General features: G+C 37.9%; 1 protein-coding gene and 1 long non-coding RNA gene across 3 annotated transcripts in view; both read right to left on the reverse strand.

Annotated features, from left to right (window-relative positions):
- Positions 1-25761, reverse strand: part of NALCN (sodium leak channel, non-selective) — a 225785-nt gene that overhangs the window by 21856 nt on the left and 178168 nt on the right. Inside the window, exons 18-30 of the mRNA XM_059839301.1 lie at positions 22080-22153; positions 12763-12864; positions 12255-12324; positions 10984-11075; positions 10700-10822; positions 8200-8256; positions 7702-7822; positions 7469-7600; positions 5603-5770; positions 4376-4480; positions 3530-3636; positions 1470-1590; positions 1278-1376 (exon numbers count right to left, since the gene is read on the reverse strand). Of these exons, the coding sequence (XP_059695284.1) occupies positions 1278-1376; positions 1470-1590; positions 3530-3636; positions 4376-4480; positions 5603-5770; positions 7469-7600; positions 7702-7822; positions 8200-8256; positions 10700-10822; positions 10984-11075; positions 12255-12324; positions 12763-12864; positions 22080-22153 (1371 nt within the window). The remainder of the gene's footprint in view (positions 1-1277; positions 1377-1469; positions 1591-3529; positions 3637-4375; positions 4481-5602; positions 5771-7468; positions 7601-7701; positions 7823-8199; positions 8257-10699; positions 10823-10983; positions 11076-12254; positions 12325-12762; positions 12865-22079; positions 22154-25761) is intronic.
- LOC132323736 (uncharacterized) lies at positions 13671-18232 on the reverse strand. 2 transcript variants are annotated; one of them, XR_009485426.1, is made up of 4 exons: positions 16422-18232; positions 16265-16327; positions 16074-16157; positions 13671-14020 (listed from the first exon to the last, which is right to left on the reverse strand). It is a non-coding gene; the product is annotated as an uncharacterized LOC132323736 (long non-coding RNA). The 2 variants fall into 2 exon arrangements; XR_009485425.1 differs by having other exon boundaries at positions 16265-18232.

Raw genomic sequence — 25761 nt, forward strand, 5'->3', positions numbered from 1 at the left:
ACCTTGGCCCATTCTGGTAGAAGAGCTGTCGTTGGAACCCTTCACAGACCTCTCAATAAAACCACCGTGGAACAAGCTGGGGCTGCCTTCTCTCTCTCTCTTCGTCTGCCTTCCTACAAGCCACTACTGGCCTGAGTGCCTTAGCAAGCTAAAGAGCAGAAACTATGAAAGAGCTGATATCACTAAGAGCTGATAATCACTAAGCTTGCTAAGGTGGCCTCGGCTGTAGAGTGGTTCGGGTTTGGACACCCAGCCTCTGGGAGGCTGAGCTATCCGGCCAAAGACTGCTTGCCTGGGGCACCCTGATCCTGCAGGGATTCAGTTATCCAGCTAGAAGCAGCCCCCGTGGCTTTTTTCAGGCTGTCACACATCTCCATGCCTCATAGCACGTAATCATCCTTTCCCTTCAGAGCCACTAGTGGTAAAAATATCATATCTCACTATTTTTGTGACTTTAAACTGAAAGAGGACAAAAATTAATAATTTTGTGGTGCCTCAGAGGCACCACAAGAGGCTGAGAAAAAACCCACGAGTATGAAAAATACCTAATAATTTTGTGGTGCCTCAGAGGCACCACAAGAGGCTGAGAAAAACCCCTCAGATTAAAGGTTGTGAAGCGTGAGTGCAGCAGTCCCATCCTGAGGATTCTACCTTTTAACAAGTGTAGACATGAGCTGCTCTGAAACAATTCCCTTGAGGGCAGATTTATCTACTTTTCAGGGTAATCCAAAAAGCCCATGTGAATTTGCCTAGAACACTAGCTACCTTTTTAGCTGAGTGATGGACAATTATTTTTACAATGTACTCTGCAGTTTGTAAAGAAAAAGCTACACAGCTTTACTTTGGATCTGAAATACTGCAATGGCAGGGTTCTTAAGAGACCCCTTCATTGCAACAAAGGCAAGGATAACACATCTTTTTTTTTGTCACCACATATACACCAACATCAAACTAAACAGCATCTGTAAATACATAGTGCTTTATGTCCAATCTCCATCTAGCAGCACAGCTCCACTAGAAATAAACTCCTACAGCTTTGATAGAGTGTGCGATGAATCGCTGTCATCACAGGCTTTGATCTTCTAGCAAGTATGGATCAGGTGTATCTGAAGCCATAACATATTTGCAGTCTTGCAAAATGTAAGATTGGTAAGCCAGTACTAAAGGCAGCCTTACAAGGTAACATAGACATTGTAATATCAGTTTCAGGTTTCTCACAGAGCCAGTTCTACACTCAATAAACCCTCTCACTCAGAACAAACCACCTCACTTAGTACCTTGTTTTCATTAAAATTAGCGATGACAACTCCAACAAAAAGGGTCAGTCCAATCATGCAGCCAAGGAATACAAAAACATGGATGTAGATTCCATGGATCTGAATAGACAGAAATAAGATTAATAGTTAAAAAAAAAGAAGACCCCATAGTTATTTGTTGCAGAATTCAAAGAGTCTGATGTCTTTCCTTACCGGCCCAACACGATGAATAATAACATCTCTGACTTCCACCCAGCCTTTTAATGACAGAACTTCAAATAGTGCCAGCATTGCATTGCCCACATTATCAAAATTAAAATTCCGAGGATTTGCCCTGAAATGCAGTACACAAATAGGTGTAACCAGCAGTAAAGCTGTTCTATTTGTTACCTTGATTCTTCATAGTCTAACATTTAAATACTTTGTAAAGTTGGGGTGAAATCCTCTGAAATGTATCAAAGCTCCATATCAGGAACAAGAAAACAATAACAACAGCAATAAATATGTAAACATATTTCTTTAAATCTCTATATATGTTTTATTTTCTTACTCAGAATCTGACTCACAGCAATAAAACTTATAACATGTTCAAGGCCGGACTGGATGGGGCTTTGAGCTACGTGGTGCAGTGTGAGGTGTCCCTGCTCATGGTAAGATTCCTTCCAACCCAAAACATTCTATGACTCTATGTTGCTGCATTTTAAAGCTTTTGCCAATGACATAAGAAAAAACCACCATTCGTGGAAAAAATTTATCTGATGGCATTGACCAGATTCTAAAATAAATTTACCGGCAGGAAATAATTCTCTAAACCACAAAAAAGATTTGGAAACCGTGGTCAGTGAGATTGTTTAGAAAATGCTGTTCCCTATTGCATTATCATGAGGAACTGATAGCATAAAGCAAAACTTAAAAGAGTACATGAGAGGAAATAACACCTTCATGGCTTTCCTATACCGTGTGCTCTAACCTTTTTTATCAGTTGAGATTCAAGAGAATGTTTACAGCTGAATATTAAAAGTACTCTCTTTGGGCTAGGTTAGCATGTTGCTCTGTCTCTACAATCCAAGCCAGATAATCCAAGGAGCCCAATGGCTTTTAAATAGTTTATTAGTGAATAGTTGTGTTCCAGAAGAGTTATTAAGTGTTTGGTGCTTCTTGAATCCAATCATTCAGTGAAAGGAGAGCTCTCAGATGTAGATACTTCTTTTTAATGCAGTCCTTATATTGACATCTGGCTCTTGAAAATCTGGCCTGACAGCCAACAAGTGGTATAAATGTCTTTGCAGTAAAACATTTTTCTGCAATAACAAAACATTCCCCAAAGTTTACAGTTTTGCTGATTAAGACAGTTTTTGCTTATTTCTTGACCAAGCTGAACAGGATTGGATTTGCTTACTCAAGGAAGAATTTCTCTGAAGCATACAGAAACAAAGACTTCTGCAGATGTCAGAGTTTTACTGACTGTTCAAATCACAGTACACTATTTCTTTAGGCTAGGATGGCTCTGAATCTACCACTGCTGGTACATTCTTTATCCACACACATGGCCAATTAAAATAATTGTGGCTCTTAAGCTGATTTTGCAAAATGCCAACAAAATGAAAACTGTAAACAATTAAAAAGAGTGAGTTTTGCCTGTTCAGGTGTTGGGAAATATTAAATGTATTAGAATACAAAATAAAAAACATACATTAGCTTTTAAATGAGCTTTACTGCACTTCTGCACCAGATAGACCACAAGGACTCCCTACACTGGAAAAAGAAAGAAACTGCTGGCTGGAGTGGTTGATGGCCATAGAACAGAAAGGCTGTTTTTAGACATGATATAATAAATTGTTTTTATGGGTAGCTGTAGGCAGGTTGATTTCCATTTCTTTTCCTTCCCATCTTTTCCTATTTATTTTTAGGTTCTTTTGTTGCTTTATGGCTCTCAGGTTACCTTCATAATAGTACCACAGAATAACTAAGTGATGATACTTTTCAAGAAAATAACTCCCACTGTAATAATAAGCAAATCAAATCTAATTCCTACATAGGTTCAGTACCTAGAGGTTTTTTCCTTCCTTTCTGGTTTATGAAATGGAGGTCAAGTCTGAAAAATGTCATATATCTGGCTTTTTACTAAATATGCCAGAATTTTTACTCTTAGTATCATTTGAATTACAATAAAACCCCTCCATCAGTGATTTATTGTCATCACACTTGAGCCATTTTTTCTACATCAACAGTTTCATTTTTGAAGAAACATAAGCCAAAGTGTAGCAACTCACCAGACTCGTGGCACCCAAAATCCAGGCTTTTTCTCTCCAGGCCTTAACTTTAAATTGAGATTTTTGGAAACACTTACATTTATTCTGAAGATGCCATGACAATCCTCCTATAGTGAAATAAACCACAGCCTGAGATTAAACAGAAGCCTGTGAGAGATGCCAGCATGCCAGCATAAACAGCATATATGCCCTGATGGGAAAGCAATTTACACAAAAATGAAGGGTTATTTATAAGTCTGTGATTAATAGTCAGGGACCTTCACCCAAATGAAAAATGCATCTTAGTAAGTGTTCCATATACCCTTGTCCTTCAGGACTGACAGTACTTTTCAGTTTGCAAGACTACATAGCCTTTTACCTCTTTCCTGAGAGGTAACTACTGCTTTCTTTAGATCATGATGATATTTCTCTAAATGGAGTAAGAAACACAGATAACTTTCCCCATGTAATCCACTCAGCATTGTAATCCACTAATCCCCATTGATTTGGACCTCTAGCAGTCTAACCTGTTTTTCAGTTGTGGACCTAGGAATGCAAAGGTGTTATTTTCCATGATTAATTCCATGGGCCATTCAGACCTTTGCAGGTAACATCACATCCATTTGACAACTTTTTTTAAGACAGTCCCCAATATTTGGACCTGCTTTACTTTTTATATGGAAATGCATCCTTACCCTCATTTGCTGACCTCTTAATCACCTTTCCCTCCATCATCCTGCTTCTGAACAAGAAAGAGCCCAAGACCTCTGTTTCTTATATGATATCTCTGAATGCCCCTCTTGCTTTCCCCAGCAGGCAAAAATGGCACAACATACCATTATTTTGAAGCAGAAAAGCAGTTCTTACCCTAGAGATGATGTGAGGGTCATTGCATTTAGCCAGTTTTCCAGCAAACAGCTGCACTCCAAAGCTTGCAAAAACAAGCATTAATGTCAGCAAAAGAATAGAAACCTGTAAAGATGAAGTTGGATTTGTTAAACTCTTCTTCTGCAGACTTGAAAAAAAAGGGGGGTCAGCTCCCTTGGTGAACTGCAGGGAGGACTGTTTTGTGGTATAAATCTGGAGATATGGCTTTGGTGACAGACACATTTCTTTAGGTCTGGTCCAGTAACCAGGTGCTGTGTTATATTAGTCTTATTTTTAACATGCAGATAAGGATAAAAGCTTTTTTGTGCTCAGTGTACCACCTTGCTAAATTCTGTATGCATAAGAGCTGCCACTCACTTTAAAGGAACTGTTTGAGTACTTGCATATATGTTGCTTCTGTTTTGCTGATTCAGGCTAATTAATCTGATTAGGCCATTGTAAGATATTTGATTCCAGGATAGCTCCAATAAAGATTAGAATGAGCAAATTAAGATGTAAATATCTTTAACAGAATACAGTATTTATGAAATACCAACTAGCTTTATACTTTTTGTCCTTTGCTCTATTACTGTCTGCAAGTATTTTGTAGCTTAGTGTTTTATAACAACCTGACCTAATAAAGCTTTCTGTTAAGGAATAAGATGGCTGTTGCTTAGGCTGACCAATACCACATAAGGTCCCAAGACAATAGATTGTGTCTGATCAGACTCCATTGTTGTTCTTATTACTATAAGTATGGCCATGGTCATAATAATAACAACAATGACATAAGAATGAGATACAGATCTGCGATGAACAGCTGTATTGTTTTTGGCTGCCTCTCAAGAATCTTGAAGGTAGAGACCTGCAGCTCAGAAACAGGGTTTACTTTTGTTCATGCAGAGTTTCCATACACTACTTCTCATATTCCTTGACCAACCAGAACTGTGAAAAAGGGGTAGATTTTTTTTCAGTAGTCTTCCTATGTAATTGTGACTAAAAGTATGCTAAACAAATAATATAGTTTCTAAAATAATTATTACAACAGCTTTACTCAGTATGAGTTACTTATATTCTAATTTTTAGCCTGTTGTGTGGTCATCTGTAGTGATACAACAATGAAAAGTAAACAGACAACAATGGTGAAAAGACTAGAAATCATGAATTTTATATCAAAATGTTATCTTTATATATTTTCACAAGAAAAAAAAAATAATTGGCACATACCAAAAAAATTTCCTTGAAGCCACTAAACAGCTCTCGCACCACTTTCCTCATCTGAGGGACCAGTTTGAAAATACGCAGAGGTCGGAGGCAGCGGAGCACCATTAAGAGCTGAGCTCCAGATTTGGCAGGGACATTCTGAGGCATCCAGCACAGGAATATCAAACTCACCTGGAGGTGACAGGACAGAAGAGGCAAAGAAGGATCAGGCTTACAATGTCTTACTTGGCATAGACGCAGCACAGAAGGTCAATGAAGGTCTCTACCTTAAAATTAAAGAATAAGGCAAAAGAGCATCTAATTTAGAAAAAGGGCTTAGATCTCTCATGTCCTGGCTTATTGTCCTAACTAATGGGCATCAGCTTGTCTTTGTCTTGCCCTTTGACTCAAAATCCATTTTATATGCTTAATTAGATGGAATAGTTCCACAAGGAGAAATCAATTTGGCTGACTCAAAACAGGGACACAAACTATATTCTTGGAGCAGGCAGTATTATTTCTCTTCCTCCTTCTCATTTCAGAGATTCTACCCTGGAACTGAGAAATCCTCACCTGGAAAGTCTGTTAACAGTTTCCCTGACAGTTTTTCCTACCACTTTGTTACAGGCATAAGTTGTTTTGTCACCATGTGGTTTCATTACAAGAACGTTATGTTTTTGGAAGTGTTTTCAAACAACATAGCTGTGTCGCGTATCCTGAAAAATCTCTGACATATGGTTATTGATTTAACATCTCTTAAGTGCTTCTTACTTTTTAAAAGTCAGTATTATCATAGGGGGACAGAGGCAGAGGTGAGAGTATTACAAAGAAGTAAGCGCACAAAAACTGGAGGATCAAGACGATATCAACAATTATTTAAGACTTGATATAATTTGCTAAAAAGAAAGTGATAAAAGGCAGCCACCCCACTAAAACAAACAGATTTAACAGTCCTTCTGACTTTATTCCACAGTCTTTTAAAATCACTGCAGTCATATTTGGAATATCCAAACTACACCACCAAAATTTTTCCTTCAGACAAGCAGAGGGATTCAGAGAGATTTCAAGAAATTAAAGCACACAGGAATTATGCATACTACAGTAGGAGTTTTGTACAAGTATGCATATTTTTAATTCTGCTAACAATATAATCTTTGATACAAATTGATCATGACAAATTTTATGCAGAACATCTGCCTGGTGGATTAATCTCTGAAAGATTTAGTCTAAATCCATCAAAGCCATTTTTCTCAGCAATTTCTTAAGTTAGAAAATATTTCATACTGTATTATACTGAGCACTGGTATTAACACATTCTATGGTGTTTACTGTCGTATGTGAAGAGGAAATGGACACCCTCCTCTTGTATTTTAATGGAATGCGAGAGATTTCCCAGAAACTGTTGAGAACTGTTGAGAAACTTTTTTTCCTGAGAACCACTACTGATAGATACGGGATATAAGTTTCTTTGCTTTCTCCTATAGCAACACCAGCAACAAAAATGTGCCCTCTGTCAAATGGTAAATGGTTTTGAAACACCTTCAATAAAGCAGGAATACTGTTGACAGGGGAAGAAGCAATTAACATCTATGAAACAGGTAAAATTAAGATTCTCCTGCATAAAAATGCTGAAATGAGCTCAGAGTTCTCAAGTTTACTCTGAAGAAAAATCAGATCTGATACTTAAAGCATATCAACAAATAAAGAATCAAAAGGGGCCATACAACGACCCCACACTAAATTGCCAGATGTTTATCACAACCATTTATCATTACTATTTGTATCAGGGAACAGAGACAAACTTCTTCACACTACTAAACCATACTTATATAACCAAATATATCAGAGTTAAGAATGCCACAAAAACCTTCCATAAATTTAAAAACTTACAAGATATATAAATATGTCCATAACTCCTCCAAAGTCCCTAATGACAGCTGTTGGTGTAAAGAACAAGCCATCTGCCATAATCTTCAGATTAAGCTCAATGCTCATGAATATTACAAAAACATATTCAGCAATCTGAAAACAAAAGCAGAGAACAACCATAATTTAGGAACACGGAGTGGAGAAAAGCAAGGTGACTGTGGTTCCATAATTGTAAAATGATTCAGTGGCAGTACCTGGAGTGTTGGAGCATGCATAACTCTTCTAAAAGGGGATTCGAACATCATGGAAATGCAGGAGCATATCGTAACAATGATCATGACCCAGTCCAGGTAAGTAACCAAACCCAGCAAGTCACTGCAAATGATACATAAGGAAATGCCATTACAGAAATGCCCAGATCTCTTTGTGCTTTGTGCCTACACTACAGTTGAGTGCTTTCCTAGGAAAAATAAATTGAGCTGAGACGTGTCAAAGATTTCAGTATTTCAGAAATGCGCAGTAAAACTAGAGAAGTTGCATGCAAGTGAAGAAGAAAAGTCTTATTATAAATCATCTTCCTGTTCATCCTTCTCCCCAAACAACTTCATGGTAAGAAAAACCTTTTGGGAAAAAAAAAAAAAAAAAGAAGTACACATGTGCATGCACATTTACACACATCCATGCATGTGCGCACACACACACTTATACTGCAGGCTTATGAGACCAAGCAAAGTTACTTTTGCAGTGCTTACTAAAGCTGATGGTATTTGGTATTTTTCACAGCTCCAGTAACAGGATCTGTTTTAGAACTATAAAAAGAAGAAAAGATACAGTAATTTACATTTTATTTTAGTCAGCATTATAATTATACCATGCATCCATCAACTCCAAGTAATTTCCGTCCGAAATCAAGGCTCCATTTTATCCTGTCTGTATTTTAAATGTCTGTATAAGTTTCATTTAATTCTATGCAATTTCAGTCATATTATCAACACATCTAGGATCACTTTAACTCATTGCACACCTGTAATTCCTCTAAGATTCTTTGAACTGAAAGGTTCTTTTGGGTCTTGATTTTGTAAGCAAGGACTTAATATTCTAATTTTCTTGGGAATAAGGGGGATAAACTGCTACTGAATTTTAGGTACCAAAATGGTCTTTACAATTACTTCAAAACTTCCTGGACCATGGCTGGATGAGGCTCTGAGCAACCTGGCTTAGTGAGAGATGTCCCTGTCCAAGGCAGAGGGGCTGGAAGTAGATGATCCTTAAGGCCCATTGAAACTCAAACCACTCTATGATTCTGTGATCATACGATACCCTCAGTTAACACACACACACACACACCCCCACATACCCACATACACACACACCCTTCCACAAGCTCTATGTCTTTTATTACTTTAATCTTTTTCTGATTAATATTTTTAGATTCTCTGTATCTGAAATTTTCCATGTAATTGCTGTGCTCCACCTGCCATATCCAAACAGCCATTAGGCAGTCAAAGAGTGAGAACCACTCTATAAGTAATATGCACATATCTAGATGACATGAGTTAAGTTCCTGCTGCAACAATTATTTATCAATTTCATACAAAGCAGAATGATTGCTGTGGGAGAAGCTACAAGAATACTTTCCAAGAAGCCTCCCGTGACCCACTGGTTATAGGCACTTTTACTTATCTTTCAACTCCCTTAGGAAATCATGCCAAGACAGCATCTGCACTGACAAATCCTGTATTTCATTGGAGGGCTCTAGCCATTGGGATGTGAAATTACCATTGCTTCCTTTCTGAGTTTAAAGTGAAAAATGGACTGAACAGACTTGAGGAATTACCACCAGAGAGATTGCATGGTTATGAATTACAGGAATGCTCAAGGCATCTAAGGAGAACGAGAAACATCTTCCTCAGACCAGATTCATCCACTTACACCAGTAACCACACAGAACATACTGGGTTAGGTGCCTTCCCACTGAAGCCACTGACTTTTGCTTCTTAAACTCTTTCCTCTCCCTACATTGTACATAGCAGCATTCCTCAGCCTTTTTTTATTAGAAGAAAATATGCATTCTATCAGTTTGAAAAAGATATCTAGAATAACTTACTTGATAAGCTAGATAGGACAACAAGAAAAGCAGGGAGGATTTAAGTAAATGAAATAAAAAAGACTGTTTAAGAAAACAAGTTTATTCTTATAATCGCTAACATTTTATTTAAACAGTTTTAATATAAATATCCTATTACCACTGGTCATTTAGCAATGCTAAGAGGCACTGAAAAGTACTTGCTAAGTGGATTTGATTGACTGTTTGTGTATTTTGTTTTTCTGTTTTAATTTGCAACTGCTTCATGGACCAGTGCACCCCAATCAAGTTAGCAGTTGCATAGAAAACCGGGGATGTAGCTCAAGGACATGTCTCTACAAAGGTGGCAGAAACTTAAATATAGTTACGGTTAAAACTGAGTATCTAACCATCCTGTCATGCTAACTAGAAGTAATTTGCTGAAGGGCACAGAGAAAATCAATGGTAAAGCAGCTGCTGGAACCAGTCCTTCTAGCTCACGGCCTTGAGCTATCTTCTGTCTTACACTGCTCTGTGCAAGGTGACATGCATTAACCCTTTAAAATCCTGGTGCCAGCAAAAGACAGAGGTTTAAAAAGAGAGTTTTTATAGAAAGCTGCTTGTACATGGATTTCTATCTGCCACACTCACATATACCTACAGCTTAGTTGCTGAGTCTTCCTGGTTTTCATTCGGTTTTAGCTTTTCTCCTTTTATCTCCCACAGTTGAACACACCTCCAGCCAATTCTGAGTTCCTTTTTATGGGCTACAGAGTATTTGGGTGAGCAAAGGTGCAATTCATTTCTCTTCACCTTTTTCTGTTCTATGAGTAACTGCTGGTGTATAAAAATTTCTTGCCTTATGATGAGGAACAAGAAGGGAATAGCAAGCTGATTCCCAGACATCTACAAGTGGGAAACATTAGCCTTTCCTTCCAGCTTATGCCTGCAGTTTCCCCACAGTTTTGTCTATCTCAGCATCACGGACCGCTCAAACACGTCTGCCCTAACACAGCATTTTATTGCTTCCTTTCCTCCAGCAGCACGACTACACTACAGACACTGGCTGCCAGCTTGTGTGGTGACTGCACTATATGCAGTTTTCCTTGGAAAAGGAAAGTTAGTGCTTGCCTGAGGACATGGAGGAAGGCACCTGTGGAAGCAAGGTTGCTATGAAATGAACTTACGCATTAAAGCGAGCCCGTACCACCACTCGGCAGAAGTTCCTGAATCTGTGCTCACGGCCAACTATGAACAGGGGTTTATCGAAATAGGGGTGATTCTCTCTCAGCTCCTCCTCCTGGACTTTCCTTTTGAAAAAAACGTAAATTATTAAGTGTTACATATTATCCCTGGCAAAAAATCCCTTACACTTTGTTCTTTCTTTCATGTTGACTCTTAACACTTTTCACTTCATACAGAGAATAGTTAATACAGAAAATGTGCACTCAGACTTTTGATTTTTAAATACCTTTTCATTTCAGCTTGTTCCTTTTTTTCTTGGATCATCTTTATCTCACTGTCTTCTCTCTGTGCATTTCTGTATCTCACTGTGTTGGAGTGCTAGAAGCAAAATGATTCCTTTTAATTGAGGTCTAAGGGTTGTTATTTTTTAATGTTTCAGATGAAAGCAAGATACGGTATTTTAAATAGAAATATTCAAATGAAAGATCTTTATTTCCAAATGTACTGCACATCAATTCAGTCAAGCATATTGCACAGTATTTTCTATCTACAGCATAAGGCTCCTTATTTTCATCAAGGTTAATTTCAGTTCTAATTTCATGCTTGAGGCTCCATCCAATCTAACTTTTAACTTTAAAACCAGAGGTCCTGTAAGACCAGCCAACCTCTCTGAACTGGAATGAATACAATCAAAGTTACTAAGGGCAAAGAAAAGACTTTAGACACCCTTTCAGCTTCTCAAGCCTGCTGCATGGCTGTGAGGCATGCAGATCATACAGGTAGTGACTGCTGAGTGCAGGGATGAGGGAGAGGGAGGGAGGGATGCAGGATCTGTCTGAGCTCATGCAATGGAGGGAACAACCAGCATTACTATTCTGAGTTATGTGAGGCTTTGAAGCACTCCTGGTGGGGTAATGCTGGGGGTTATCCTTACCGCTAGCTACAAGCAAAGCCACATCTGCTTTAGTTACCTTTTAAGACTGAGATAATTTGGAAATGGAGTGACTAATAGAGTATCTTGAAATTTCATTGCCACAGAGATCCACAAAATATCATATGAAGTTGCAGAAATGAAAACACACTTAACTGCATAAAATTACACCACAGTGAAATCCATTATTACTATTCTCCCTTTCAGTCTTTGTCCCTTTGTCTGACAGTTCTGCTGCTTGGAAAACATTGCTAAACTTCCATCAAAAATTTTGAAGTGCTGTTTTTCCAGCCTGAATTATTTGAAAAATTCCAGAGTAACGCTTTTTAAGGTGTCCTGGGTAGCAATTGTTGTGTTCCTAATGCAGTGTCTACAGATTCAACGAATCTGTCTCAGCAAGTATTCCAAAACCATCAGCCTATCAGTGAAATAACCATGTCAATTATTTTGAGGATAATTCTAATGCAGTTACAGCATTTGTCTTATGATTTCCTTTCAAGATTTGAAAAGACAAATGGCAAGCAAGTTCATAAATAGAATTAGTTTTACACAAGCATTTATTTGATAGCATATATTCTAATTTCTTATGTTCTCAAACTGAAACCAGCATTTCTATGAGAACTTACATCTTGAGTCAATGTTTCAAGAGATTTTCCTCTGCTGATCCGTTGGCTGTTCGAACCATGTCTCAGTGACCTGAAACAATCATAATCAATTTAACAATACATCTCAAGATGAAATTTTGACCTTTATAAGATGACCATTATAAAGCACTTCTCTCCAGCCACCCAATATCTTGAATTCTTATCATTTTTCTCTTGCTAACATCAGAAGCCTATATGCTCTTCAATTGTTTTCAATCTGGTCTAACATAAGCCAATTTCTGTCCTTCTGATCTTTAAATTGATAGCTTTGTAGTTGGCAAAGGAAATGACATTTGAAATAAAAAGGCATTTTTTCCATTTATAGAGTACAATGAATTTCATTATGGTTACAATGAAGAATGTAGAATCCGGTTCTTTGTACAAGTAAGTAGTTTTGGCTTTTCACATGTTAGGGATTGCTCAAATTTAATTCCCTTTGCCACTTTTATTTTAAGAATATTTTAAAACCATCCTTTTTGTCCATTTTTACCTGCGTTCTTGTCGTATATGATGCTGGACACTAAGTATTGACCTCTCCTTTGCTGGCTGCCCCTCAAATGATCCGCTCAGCATGCGTTGTCTAGTGCAGGCCCTACGAAGAAATGTAAAGATGATGACACAGACTTTTCAGTATAAATTATGCTTTCAGGGATAGCACATTCAGAGACATCAGCTTGGCTTTGTGAGGAGCAAATACTTGAAGAACAATAGAGAATAACAATACAAGAGCAATGGACTTTTCATGAAAATATTTCCCAAGCAATGGACTCCCACTCTGCAACACAACCGGTCATCGGATGAACCTTCTCCACGCCTTAGCAAGGACCATCTATGAATTTTTTTCAGTTTGCTGCAAAATTTTTGGTTCCTCAAGACTTCACTAAGAGTGAAAGACATCAAGCAATGCATTAACCATCAGCAAAACCAGTTTCTCAGCAATGAAGAAGGGAATTGAAAAGTACAAGTGAAATTTTACTGCCTTTCAAGGCTATACATATACATTTAGGATCTAGAACATAACTTGGAGTGTTCAAAATAACTGGAACCATATCCAGTATGAAATGAAAAGCTGCACATTGCTGACATTCTGTAAAATGAAATGTCTGCTCTCTGGGAATGCAGTCAACTTGCAGAATTTTGTTGTGTGGGTTTTCTCACTTGTTTGCTCATGGTTAATTATGGCAAACACATTTTACACATTTTGGCAGAAATTAGTATTTGTTGACTAGAAAGCGTGCCACAGCTAAACAGATCATGCGTATCTTTATCTTGATCCTACAGTGAAATTGATTTTCTTTTGAAAAAGAGAGGTTTCCACTGAAAGAGCTCAGACAGATCCCTCTGATGGCTGAGAAATGGAATTTCAACATTGGAAACATGTTTTAACTTTCCAGAATGGTTCAATTTAAAGTTTACAGTATGTACTCCTTATTGCTCATTTTGTGTTATGAGATCATTTAGAGAAACACAAGACCCAGCTGGTAATAGTTCATACTTTTTATTGAACTGAATCCTCATTTTTTTTCTGAAAAGATGAAAAAACAATACAACCATTTTGTAACCACTCTATCTGCCAGGCTGTAAAGCTTAGATGAATGCCTTGACAGCATGGGATGATCATGCTTGATAGCAAAAGGTGTCCATGGCATGTTCTTTCCCCACCGTGGCTTTGTTTTTCGCTCTTCACTTTTTCTGTTTCTTTTGGATTAAAATACATAAATGATACAAGTAGGAATCCCAAGGGATATCTGAAAAAAAAAAAAAGAGAAGCTTAGGATGCTTGTCAGTGTCACCACTGCCAGTCAGATTAGCAAGCTAGAAAAATACATTGTTCTACACTTGTTATAGAAAGCATCAAGTTACACTACACTGAACTAAAGCATCATGACATATAAGAAAATTACTGCATGTCTTATAAAACATAGCTCATCTTAGACAAATCATGAACATTTTAATACCAAAGGATTTAAAGCACTATATTGTGGAGGATGATAACACATAACACTGTCAGAAAACAACTGAGATACTTAAATACCTTTGCAAATTTTGATTGAATAAAAGGAAAAAAAATTATTTCCTAAAAATACATCTTATCTCACTCCATTAAAATGAAAATCCAGTTTTTCCCAGCAGAGACAATGAAAATTCTGGGGTCTGAGTTCTGTATAGAGGCTTCTTGGTGTGACTAAGAGGCTAACTTATCTCTTTTTTCCCCTGTAGATATAAATTATTATGCTCTGCTTCTAATAGCTAAAATTATTTTTTGACATCAAAACGTAACTTGTATATCAACTTTTCATGCTCTTGTACATAGCAAATTGAATTCCAAGTTCCATAAACACTTAATATTCATAATGAAAGACAGCTTTAAATTCCTAAGCAATAAATTCTATATCTGAATAATGAACAAGATGGCTTATTTGATTGTTAATAATACTGTGAAATAGACATAGCCATATACTATGGGCACTCTATGGCAGAATGGGCATGCATAAAAACAAACACCTGCAGAAAGACTTAGTATTGTTTATGATCTCTAAGTTAAGATTCTTAAATCTGTATTTAGCCTTTACATTCATTGCCTCATTTTCAATACTTCTGGAAGCCTGCAGCTCTTGTGAAGTCAACAGAGTAATAATGAAATACCAGTTGTTTAGTACAGAGATCAGAAATTTTTATCAAGTAATTGCAAAGAAACATTTATGCATTTCCAGAGAAGAAGATCTGCTGAAAAGTCCTTGTCTACTTTTGACAGCCTCTCTCCTGACATGCTCCACTTTATAGGAATTAATGCCTTGGGAATTAATCTTCCTTGTATGAACTCTTAGCAAGAGCCATGCTTAGTTATCCTTTCGACCAGAATCTGGATATTTTGCAGCTGCTTAGACACTGAGAGTTGCAGATCTTTGGGGACTTTTGAAAAATATGGCAGGTGCCATGAATTTTTCAGAATTGCAGAGCTGCTAGCTTTAAAGTCTGCAATAGGGTTTGTGTTCTCACTGTAGACAGGTACATGTATGTGCTTCCTCTCAGCGCCTGCCTGTGAGCCACATGTCCAGGCTTTTAGCCAACTCATAGCCAATGGAGGTGCAGGGCCCAAACAAACTGGCTGCACAGAGGTGGCCAGAATCACCTGCCATGCCTTGGAGTATTTTGTTTTACTTCCAGCTGCTGCTACAGCAGGGTACAATACCCCTAAAAATTGGTGTATTACCTGCCATCTTCCAGAGGATGTTTTGGACATCCTCTGGCATCTCACACATTACTGTATGTCCACATGTGAACAACTTCATTGAATGCTTGGTGAATTAATTTAATTAATGATGTTTGGAAGGTGTTAAAGTAACCAGAAGGTGGGCATCTAAAGACAAAGCAGCCAGCTGAAGATCTCACTGGGCTCCATTACCTTTATTAATTAGACCTCTGTCAACTTGATAGTTGAGTTCATCCCTTAGCTCACAGGCAGACTTGGCTACCTGTGGAGTTGAATCCCACACCAGGCACAATCAGCATGCCACAGTGTTAAAAATTCAGTCCTACATGGTTTGAAAATTGGATTTTGAAAAAAACACTTTTCTTGCCTTGATACGTCTTTATGTAACTGTAGCTGGTCAGAATCTTCTGACCTTCAAACAACAGAGGGAAAATTACCCTTTTCAGCCAAAATTGCCCTTTTCATCTTCTTATACCACCTCTCTGGAATATTAGATAGGTTTGTTTTCATTTGTGGAGGAATAAGGAAGATATGAAACAAAGCAGAGGAGACAAGAATTATCTCAAGCTTCTGGACTTTGTACTCACCTTTCAGAACTCTGAACACAGTTCAGCAGCTGCAAACCACATGCTCCAAATTTACCTTGAAAAGTGCAACTGTAATAAAGTATCCTGAAGAGAAAATGCAATTTCTTAGGTAACCAGAAAGCCAGGTGAAGATCACACAGAACAAGACAATACTGGGATGCCATGTATTTGTACCACCTAGTTTGTATTACCTGCAACCAATTAGAAGGTCCACGTCTTTGAAGTCCTTCAAACTATTTCATGCTTTGGAATTCCTGAAAAATAAGTTGTGAATTGAGTGTTCAAGTAACATTCTTTGACCAAATGTAAAATGTGAGAGGTTTTGATCAAGAATTCAAAATACTATACCTTTCATGAATATTCTGAGGTCTCTCGAAGAGGGTAAGCCTGTGGCTCACGCTTGGATTTTTCAGTTAGGCATCTGTTCTGTAACAAGTGTTCACTCATCTTGCATTCCAGTATAACACTGCTTTGGGTTTTTTTCTGTATTTTAATGTGTGAGTATTTATGTAGTAATTGTAGCAACTGCATATATTACTGTGTACTTTTGTTGTTCTCCCTGCAACATGCTCACACTGAAGCCTTAGTAAGGTGGGGCACATCAGTTCAGTTTTCAGCATCATTCAGCATTGTTTTCACTCTCTAGGACTCTCTATCCTTACTAAATCTTTCTATGCTCTCATTATAATTCCATAGAACTTGGAATATATGGTTAAATATGCAACCTAAAATTTATGCAGAATCCACCTGAGAGGTGTGGTAGTGTTCCTTCCTTTCACTTAAAAATTTAATTTATTAAGGCACTTTTTGAATAGCAAGCACAATGCACATTTTTACTACATCTACTCTACTATTCTTGGTGGGAAAAATATACCATTTTTTAAAGAAATCTGAATCTGCCTGGTGAAATAAAATTTATTATTAATGCAACTTGGGTAAGTCAAATTTTTTTTTCTTTTCCACATTTTTTCTTGTTTCTTTCCTTATGTCTCTAAAGCAAAAAATCAAATAGTCAGTTATTTTCTTTAGTGACCGCTCAGGCAGTTGAGCTATAGTAAGAGACTTGCTTTCCTTTAGCAATTTTTTATTGTGATTATCATTCTTGCCTTGCTGTTACGGCTTCTCTTCTCACCGATGGTTATATAATAACAACTTTTATTGGATTGTAGAAGAATCAATAAAAGCAATGCAGAAGAAAAAAACCTCAAGTGGCTACCCTGTCTCCCACTTCTCTCAAAATGGGATCAATTCCATACCTGCAGTGTTGGAGACTCCACAGCCCAAAAACTCAGCTTCACGACTGTGCTTTGCAGTAATCCATTATATGGTGCTCATTTGGCACAAACCCCCTGAAACAGAATAACTTCTTTCCAATGGATATGTGCATTCCAGTATTTCTTTTTGTTTGTCTTTGCATCAGGCAGGTGAAATCCAGTGATGTTGTACACTCATATAGATTTAGGAAGGTGGTGACTAAGTCTGGATGTTGCACAGGATGACAAAAATCATCAACGGAACTTACCTGGAACATTTGTTCTGAGAAATGCATGGGGTTAAACCCTCAAAGTTATGAAGAAAGAAATCATTCTCTTAGGAGAGAAAACATAAAATATATGCCAAGAAATTTGTTGTGAGTCAGAACCAACTAATACAAGTCAGTTATTTAACAAAGGCAAATTTCTAATAAAGGACACCAAAAGTATATCTTCTAGGATTATAGAATCATAGAAACATTTAGGTTGGAAAATATCTTTGCTCATTATCTGCATTACTGTTCATGGAGATTTTATTTAGAGATAAAATTTATAGCTTTCCTAGAAATCATCTGTTTTGCAGAAATACTTGTATGAACAAAGTCTGAATTATCTCCAAAGTAGAATAGGATCCTTAATTCAAGCAATTCTTTCTTCCCTTTCTTCCTTCCCCACGTGCACCCCCGCCCCTCCCGGCATTCTCAGTTAAAATAAAGATAAATGCACTTCTTTCAGTTAGTTGTTTATGAAATGGAATGTTCCACTTAAGCATGAATTATGTTACTCCCTCAGGACCAGAAAACACATCAGACAAATCTTGTCTAGAGCAGTGAAAATCCTATGGCACAGCCCTAGCATCAGTTTACGGTTTGACAATAGCATCAGCTGTAATGAAAAGCAAACAAAAAGCTGCCCATTTGGAAAAAAAAAAGTTTCCCAAACTGTCACTATATATATTTTATATATATGTTGTAGAGTCTTCTTCCCTGGAGATATTCAAAAGGTGTCTGGATGTGGTTCTGGACAACTTGTTCCGGGTGGTCCTGCTTGAGCAGGAAGGTTGGACCAGATGACCTCCAGAGGTCCCTTCCAAATCTCAACCATTCTCTGATTCTGTGAAGCATGGTTTAATGCACACCAAAATCAGGTTTTGCACTATTGACACTTTGATTATGTTTTAGACTATGTGAGATTACTTTTAATATGCTCATTTTCCCCACCATTCTGTGCTGTTTACAACTTATCCTCAGCACTGGAGAGAACAAACTGATTTATACATAACATTTTGACTGGACCTGCTCTACTCTCTCTACTTCAGAAAGCCAGTGGGACTAATAAAGGACTAGACCCCATTCTTAGATAACAATCGAGCAAGGAATGAGGGTCAGGAGAACCACAGGCACAAAACTTGATTTTAAGAGAAAAAGCAGTGCTTGCAGCAACACAGAGTGAGAGAAAAGTGTGAAGCACTGAAGATATGCAGGAGAAAGTAAATTTGCTAGAAGTGGTTATTGCTGCTGAGGGAAATGCACTGCAATTCTCAGAAAGGAATGGAGCTGTTTGCAATTCATAGGCACTATTAAAATGGATCTTGTTTCAAAAAAGTTGTTCTAAAGGTCTCGAACTTGTACTTAATTTCATTTTTTAAGGTTGAGGTCTCCACCTCAGAACGGATTTATGTGAAGAGGTAAGGCCTTTGTGCTCTGCCACTGGCAATGGTGATGCAAAGCACTGATCAGAGTCACAGTACCAGGACAGCAGTTACTACATCCTTGACTTGGCTCCCATGCCTAATTGCACAAAGACCTCAAGGAGGCAAGGTGAAGGTGCTTCTAAACAAGGAAGCTCAGAAATGAGACACCTCCCTGGGGGTGTGGCAAGAAAGCTGCAGGAAAACAAAGATACCCACGACATCAGTTTTGCTACATAATATAACAGCAGATGAGCAGGTGAGACACCTAGGACTGAGTCCATGAACCATCTCTCTTGGTGTGCAAGGGCTATTGATGTCCTTCCTCATCTTGGGGAAGATGTCTAGCTGCAGTTCAGCATATGAAAGGGAATAAAGTTTGGATAGAGAAGGATGCACAAGAGAGACATGAAGGTAGCTATGTGTAATGCACGGTCCGTCTATACAGCTGGTTATATTGAAATAATCACAATTTGATTAAATAATAATTTGGCAAGGTTTAAAAAGTATGGGGGGCAGAAAGGTCAGAGGTGGACTTGGGCTGGAACAGGCTTAAAATTCCCTTTCAGCACAGCAATTTTATCAAGCTGAAGTTGCCCATTGGGCAGCTTTACTATATAGAGGTATTGCTTTGGAAAAATTCTTCTTAATTCAGGTAGGCAAAAATGAAGATTATGCTGGAAGCAATTTTTTCAGAAGGGACATTCTAAGTTATCTCTTACTTTTCTTGGCATAATCGCCATTTCATCTTTTGTCAGCTACTCTGAATAGCTGAGAGTCATCTAATTTTATGAAGGAGTTTACAGCATTTACAACTAAAGCAAAATAAGAGCTAGAATCTCTCATGCGTTGAGAGTTTGAATTTTCCTGTGTTATTTAAACTGAATCTTAAGTTTCAGGTGTAAATCTTATCACTTCTTTTCCTGTTTCTAAAATTCCCATGCATCAACAGCGCTGCCACTGTCATTAACATGGAAGCACTGGCAGTGCTCAGGACCAGTCAGCCCATCACTGGCAATCTCTGTCAGTTTGCCTACCAGATATGACATGAACACAATCTTCATATGCTGCAACAGATGCATTGCAAGTGTCATTAGAGCAGAGCTTATTTAACAACTTTCACTCAATAGCAAGGAACAATAAACAGTATTTTTTCTTTTTCTCAGTAGAGACAAGACTCTGTAAGACTCTTTGTAAGTGATTTACAAGTATCCCAAGAAAGCATTAGAGGACACATGATCCATGTTTTTGAAAGTTCTCTCCTTTTCTCAGTGTTCCTCAAAGTTTACTGCTGATGATCCAGGAGACAGACTGGAAAACTCAGTAAAGCTAGATTAAATTATCAGAGTAAGCAGAGAACTAAAAATAAAATAGTGAATTAGTAAATGAAAAGTTTATTCTTCTGCCTCTGAAACTTCAGAGGAATTCAGGTGAATTGATAAGAAGTCCTTTTACATACAAGACTGGCAGAAGCCATGATCTGAAGGACCAAGGGGAATTGAAACTGGCAGGACTGCTTTCTGGTTCTGTCCTTGTATCCCTGAGAACTTAGTCAAGTCCAAAAAATAGTTAGCTCAGATTCTCCTCTCACTAATTCAGACTCCTGAAAAGGAGGAAGTTTTGTGCAGATGGGAAAGTTCTGAATTTCAGTTTCCAGAATTTAATTTTTTTTCTCCTATCTAAGAAAGAATGGAGCTTCTATGATATCAGGGATTAAGAAAAAAAAATGTAATATGTAAAAGTAGGGTTTTTTTCGTTGCCTATGTTTTTCTTCTGCAGTATAGTCTATGAAACACACCAAACAAATTGACATTTGTGGAACCCTGGAAGTGTCAATAACATTTCACAGTTATCATATAACACAGAATTTAATAACAAATGTTTTACTGAAATACTGTCAGGGTCCCTGTATCTAAACATGTTTTTGGAAGTATTTTGCTTAATCTATCTATAACAGTAATTCCTGTAAAATCAAGGCACACAAGTGAAAGAAATGCTTACAAATACTGCACTAAATTTTGTTAAGATTGAATACTTACGGTATTGCATTTACATTTATCAATAATATTTTTACAATGAGTATTCATTTGAATTAGTAATTGTTTATGTTGTCATTACAGGGGTTTAAAGACAGAAAAAGTTTAATGTTAATTTCTACAGTTCTCCCTGTGCTGTATTCTTACAGAGCATTAAAAAGGACCAGAGCTGCAAAACTTCTCAAATGGTATTCAAGAAACTTCATAATTCAGAAATCACACAGAGCCCCTAGTTCACTGCTCCTCATAAAACATTGCCATACTTAATCTGTACTTTTTAGATCAGTATTCCTCTTAATACTGTGTATTTACCTGGGACCTCTCACTGACAAAATGTAAATGTAAATATAAAAACTGTGACCTATAAATTGTTTCCATGATTAATGCACCTTATGTTGAGAACAGTCATTCTAATGTAAAACCAACAATGGCATGAAAAACTGCAGTGCAGAGTTACCTAAATGATAACTTCAGAAATGGGTCTTGGAGACTCAGGCTTGCATTATTCACTTACAGTGCCGAGTAGTTACTTGATATGGAAGACCAAAAGGAGTGATCATTATTAAAGCATTCAGGAAACCTTTCTACAGAAGTCATGGTTCTGAAATCTTCTTCACCGTCCATTTGGTACTTGGAATATGACTAGCTGTAGTCTATGTTTTTTAGTGCACAATTACTGCAAACATTTATGTGCAGATATTTGCAAGAACTGGACTAGAATTCTAAAATAACACTTCTTAGGAACAGACATGGTTAATTTAGAAGGAAGAAGTGAAAAGAGATTAAACATGATCTTACTGCATGATACAATTTAAATATATATTGAAGAAGTACAATCCCTCTCTTTTTGCTGTTCAAGCATATAAAATAGCCAAAGAGCAATTTATCTTTGCTAAAGAAAGCAACAGATGTACTATAAAGGGATACATTATTATGAATATTATACATGCAGTAACATTAGTAATAAACAGGGTTGAGCAAAATCAGATGACAGTCAAAACAATATCAAATCACATCTGACTCTTACCTTAGAATTTTATTGATTGCTGTCTCTTTTTCCAGAAGGTTTCTTGCTCTGATGCTGAAAACAGATTTACGGAGCTATAAAATTAAGAAAAGGACAGAATACTTTTTAATTGTCTTAAAATATAACTTGTGCACGTGACAGAGCAATTAAATATTATGATGCTGAGTGCATAAAAAGGATGGTGGGAAACAGTCAAAATACTTATGTACATCTTTTGGCCTTCTGATCCCAATCATTAGGTAGTTCTGTGTAGAAAGAAGTAGGTAGTTTTGCTGGCTAGAACAAATTTGCTTTATTAGACATTTCTTCTCCAATTGGCCAAATCACACTGTTTTGCTACTCCTTTTCCACTTTGGATTTTGACTAGGCTGGATCATACTCTGGAGATGCCTTGATTGTACAAAAGAACCAGCAAGCAAAGCTCAGATGTATCATTTCAATGCCTTTTTTTTTTCTCACAGATGCAAAGAAAAAATGTGTTAAGCAAAATATGCTTCTATTTGCCTCTGGTCATGAACAGTTTCAGGAATCTTCTTGTGAACAGGAGTTCCTGAACATGAAATGAAAGGACTGAGATACATGAAAAAAACAAGCAAATGATTGACAAACATGGCAAATCAAGGAGCAAACCACAGCTGAAAAAATTAGCTCAAGAATTGCACCTGTGATGAACAGAAAGCCTCTGGCACATTGTAAGACTTAAATCTGTCTGTTTGGAGATCATTATCTTGAAGAAAATATTTGAGAGAGATTTGGAAACTCTTAGCAGTCTGCATCCTGGTTTTGATCAATCTGAAATGGAATCTTTAAGCACATTTCTTTAAATGTTCTTTAAATTTTCTAAAACTATCTCAAATCCAGAGTCATTCAACAAATAATTTTTCCAGAACTTCTCTGAGTCACAGAAAGATCTTTGTAGATAAACAGAAGGCTAGAAAACACCTTAAAAACTTGTTAATTATACTGGCTGTACTTGATAAAATGGATTTTGCTTTTTAATCCACACCTGTTACAGCAAGCTACAATCTCTTTCCTACCCCTTGCCTATACAAGTGTGGCCCCTTTAACCTTTCTCATGTCCTAGCTCTTTTCTGTACAGTCTGCAGAAGTAATAACAGAGATTATTTGAAAACACTCCCATTTCGAGAATCTCTGGGTTCCTTAAACAACTGGCAACTTGAAAATAGAAATGAGGTATGCAACACTTTAGAATGTAGTTTGGGTAATAAGGTATTGGAATTTCAGTTAGGATTACAGAAAGAGTAATAAACTTGTTGAATATTTTAATATAAACAAGAAAAAATTCCACTCCATGGTAAACACGAAAATAAACTGAATATCCTAGTATGAGACATACCTGTTGAAGAATACATCTAGTGCAGGCAGCTGGGGGTGCAGCTGCAGTGTGACCTGCAGTTTAAGCTCTGGGGGTGCAGGAGCCCAAGCCCAAGGCAAGAGGCCATGAACTGATGGCCCTTTGCCTAACAAAGTCCCAGGGACCTGTGGTACTCAAAGACATGGCAGGAATGGATGACCCCAGACTTTTGCTTGCTTAGACTGTGAAGGTATAAATGTCCTGGGTGCCTTTGCTTGGGGGGTCTCTCTGTTGAGGCACCCAGCTCAAGCTGCTATTTTGTTATTCAGTTGTTGCACCAAGATTAAATAATTAGAAGGATCTGGATGTCTGGCACTCTGCTTTGGGAAACCTGAGGTCAAACTGGTGAGGAAATCTGGTGTGACTCTGTGAGTATGGGGTGTGTAGCTGGGCACCAGCTCAGGTGATGCAAGAGTGATTGCCAAAGGGGCTCCTGGATAGTCAGACAGGGAAGTAATATACCATTATAATAAATGTGTCATATATTGAAACACATTTGTGTAGGTTTTAACTCATTTGCAGTATCTTGACACAGGTTTAGTGAATTTATCAGCATTGTACTTTATTAGGGCTCAAAATCATGGGAATAATGAAGGTTGAAAACCAGAACTTTTGTCTCAGTTCCTTTTCCCTGTTCTAAACAGATGCTTTAGAATAATTGCAACTACATGAAACATCAGAGGAAAAAAGTGTGTGACCTAGTAATGTGTGAGATCCATTTATTTCTAGTAACAGTTCCTGTTAGCATCTTAGGAATTGAAAAGATTTCAAAGATAGGAAGCATTAATTTCCTACCAATTTGCTAGTTTTTGCCCATCTGATTTCAGTAAAAAAAGCTGAGTCATACAAATTTTTCCTGAAATTTTCTACAGCTCCTTATCTGTCACAGACTACTTCTTTCCAGTGTTTAAATTAGGTGATAGAACACCTTGGCCTTGAAGTTGTGGCCCAGACAAGGAAATTCATCCAGGTTGTCAACAAGAGAACATGCCCTGGGAAAGCAGGAATGAGGAGTCCCTGTATTTCTAAAGACTCCACAAGGATGTTGAGCATTCACTTAGTGTTTCCACGAGCCAAATGTTGAACTACCGAGTGCCAGCAAGGAGAAGAGCATCTAAAGAAATACTGGCAGGTCTAGGACAAGGGATACTTATCAGGGACTGCTGAACCCTTGTAGGCAGGAAGACTAAGAAAGCAGGCAATGGTGAATATGTTGTATAAAACCACTGCTAAATCCCTATGCCACCCCAGGTGGAAATGGTTTGAACGCCCTGTGCTTGATACCTTCAATGAACACCATAGCTGTCTGCTGGGGATGTGCAAGAGCAGTGCTGTACTGTGATATCTGGCTGTCACACAGCCAGAGGTGCATCAGCCAGACAGGTGAAGCGAAGCTGTAGGAAGGAGTGTATGTCTGGAGCCATTGAGATGGGAGAGAACTGGGCTCAATTTGCATTTTCAAAGCTGTTCATGATTTTTATTTAGTGATGCTTGAACAAATAAAAGAATTATAGAATTATGGAATATGCTGAGTTTGAAAGGACCCAAAGGATCATGAAGTCCAACTCCTGACCCAGCACAGGACACCTGAAGAGTCACACTATGTACCTGAGAGCATTGTCCTAACACTTCTTGACCTCCGTCAGGCTGGTGCTGTGGCCACTTCCCCAGGGAGCCTGTTCCAGTGCCCAACCACCCTCTGGGGGAAGAACTTTTTCAAATATCCAACTCAAACCTCTCCTGATACAACTTAAGGATATACCTTCTGGTCACCACAGAGAAAAAAATCAGTGCTTGTCCCTCCTCTTCCCCTCATGAGGAAGTTGTAGACTGTGATGAGGTTTCCTCTCACTGTCCTCTCCTCCAGGCAGAAGAGATCAAGTGACCCCAACTGCTCCTCATATGGCTTCCCCTCCATGCCTAAGAAGTCACAGGTTTGGAGAAAGCTATGAGAACAGGGTGTTGTATCACATTATTTGTGCAGAGTGCAAAATTTACTTTTCCTTCACTTTTTTTTCAGGACTATCTGCAAACCTTGCAGCTGAGACAGGACATCCATGGGCACTGACTTTGGCCAAAGCACACCCAATGGACTGCAGCTCAGGTGAAGTTTTGAAGGTTTTCTTACAATCCCGCCTGTGTCTGGACTGTGATGGAACTTAGATTGGAGTCAGGTATCCACTCTTTAATCTAGGAATACATAGGCATATACAAGATCCTAGAGTTTGGTGCCTAGAGGTCTCAGTGGTCCACAATGGAATTTACAAAACAACCCAGGCACTTCCAAGGATAATGACTTTTGAAGAC

Source organism: Haemorhous mexicanus, chromosome 2 (assembly GCF_027477595.1).
Source record: "Haemorhous mexicanus isolate bHaeMex1 chromosome 2, bHaeMex1.pri, whole genome shotgun sequence".
NCBI classification, from domain to species: domain Eukaryota; kingdom Metazoa; phylum Chordata; class Aves; order Passeriformes; family Fringillidae; genus Haemorhous; species Haemorhous mexicanus.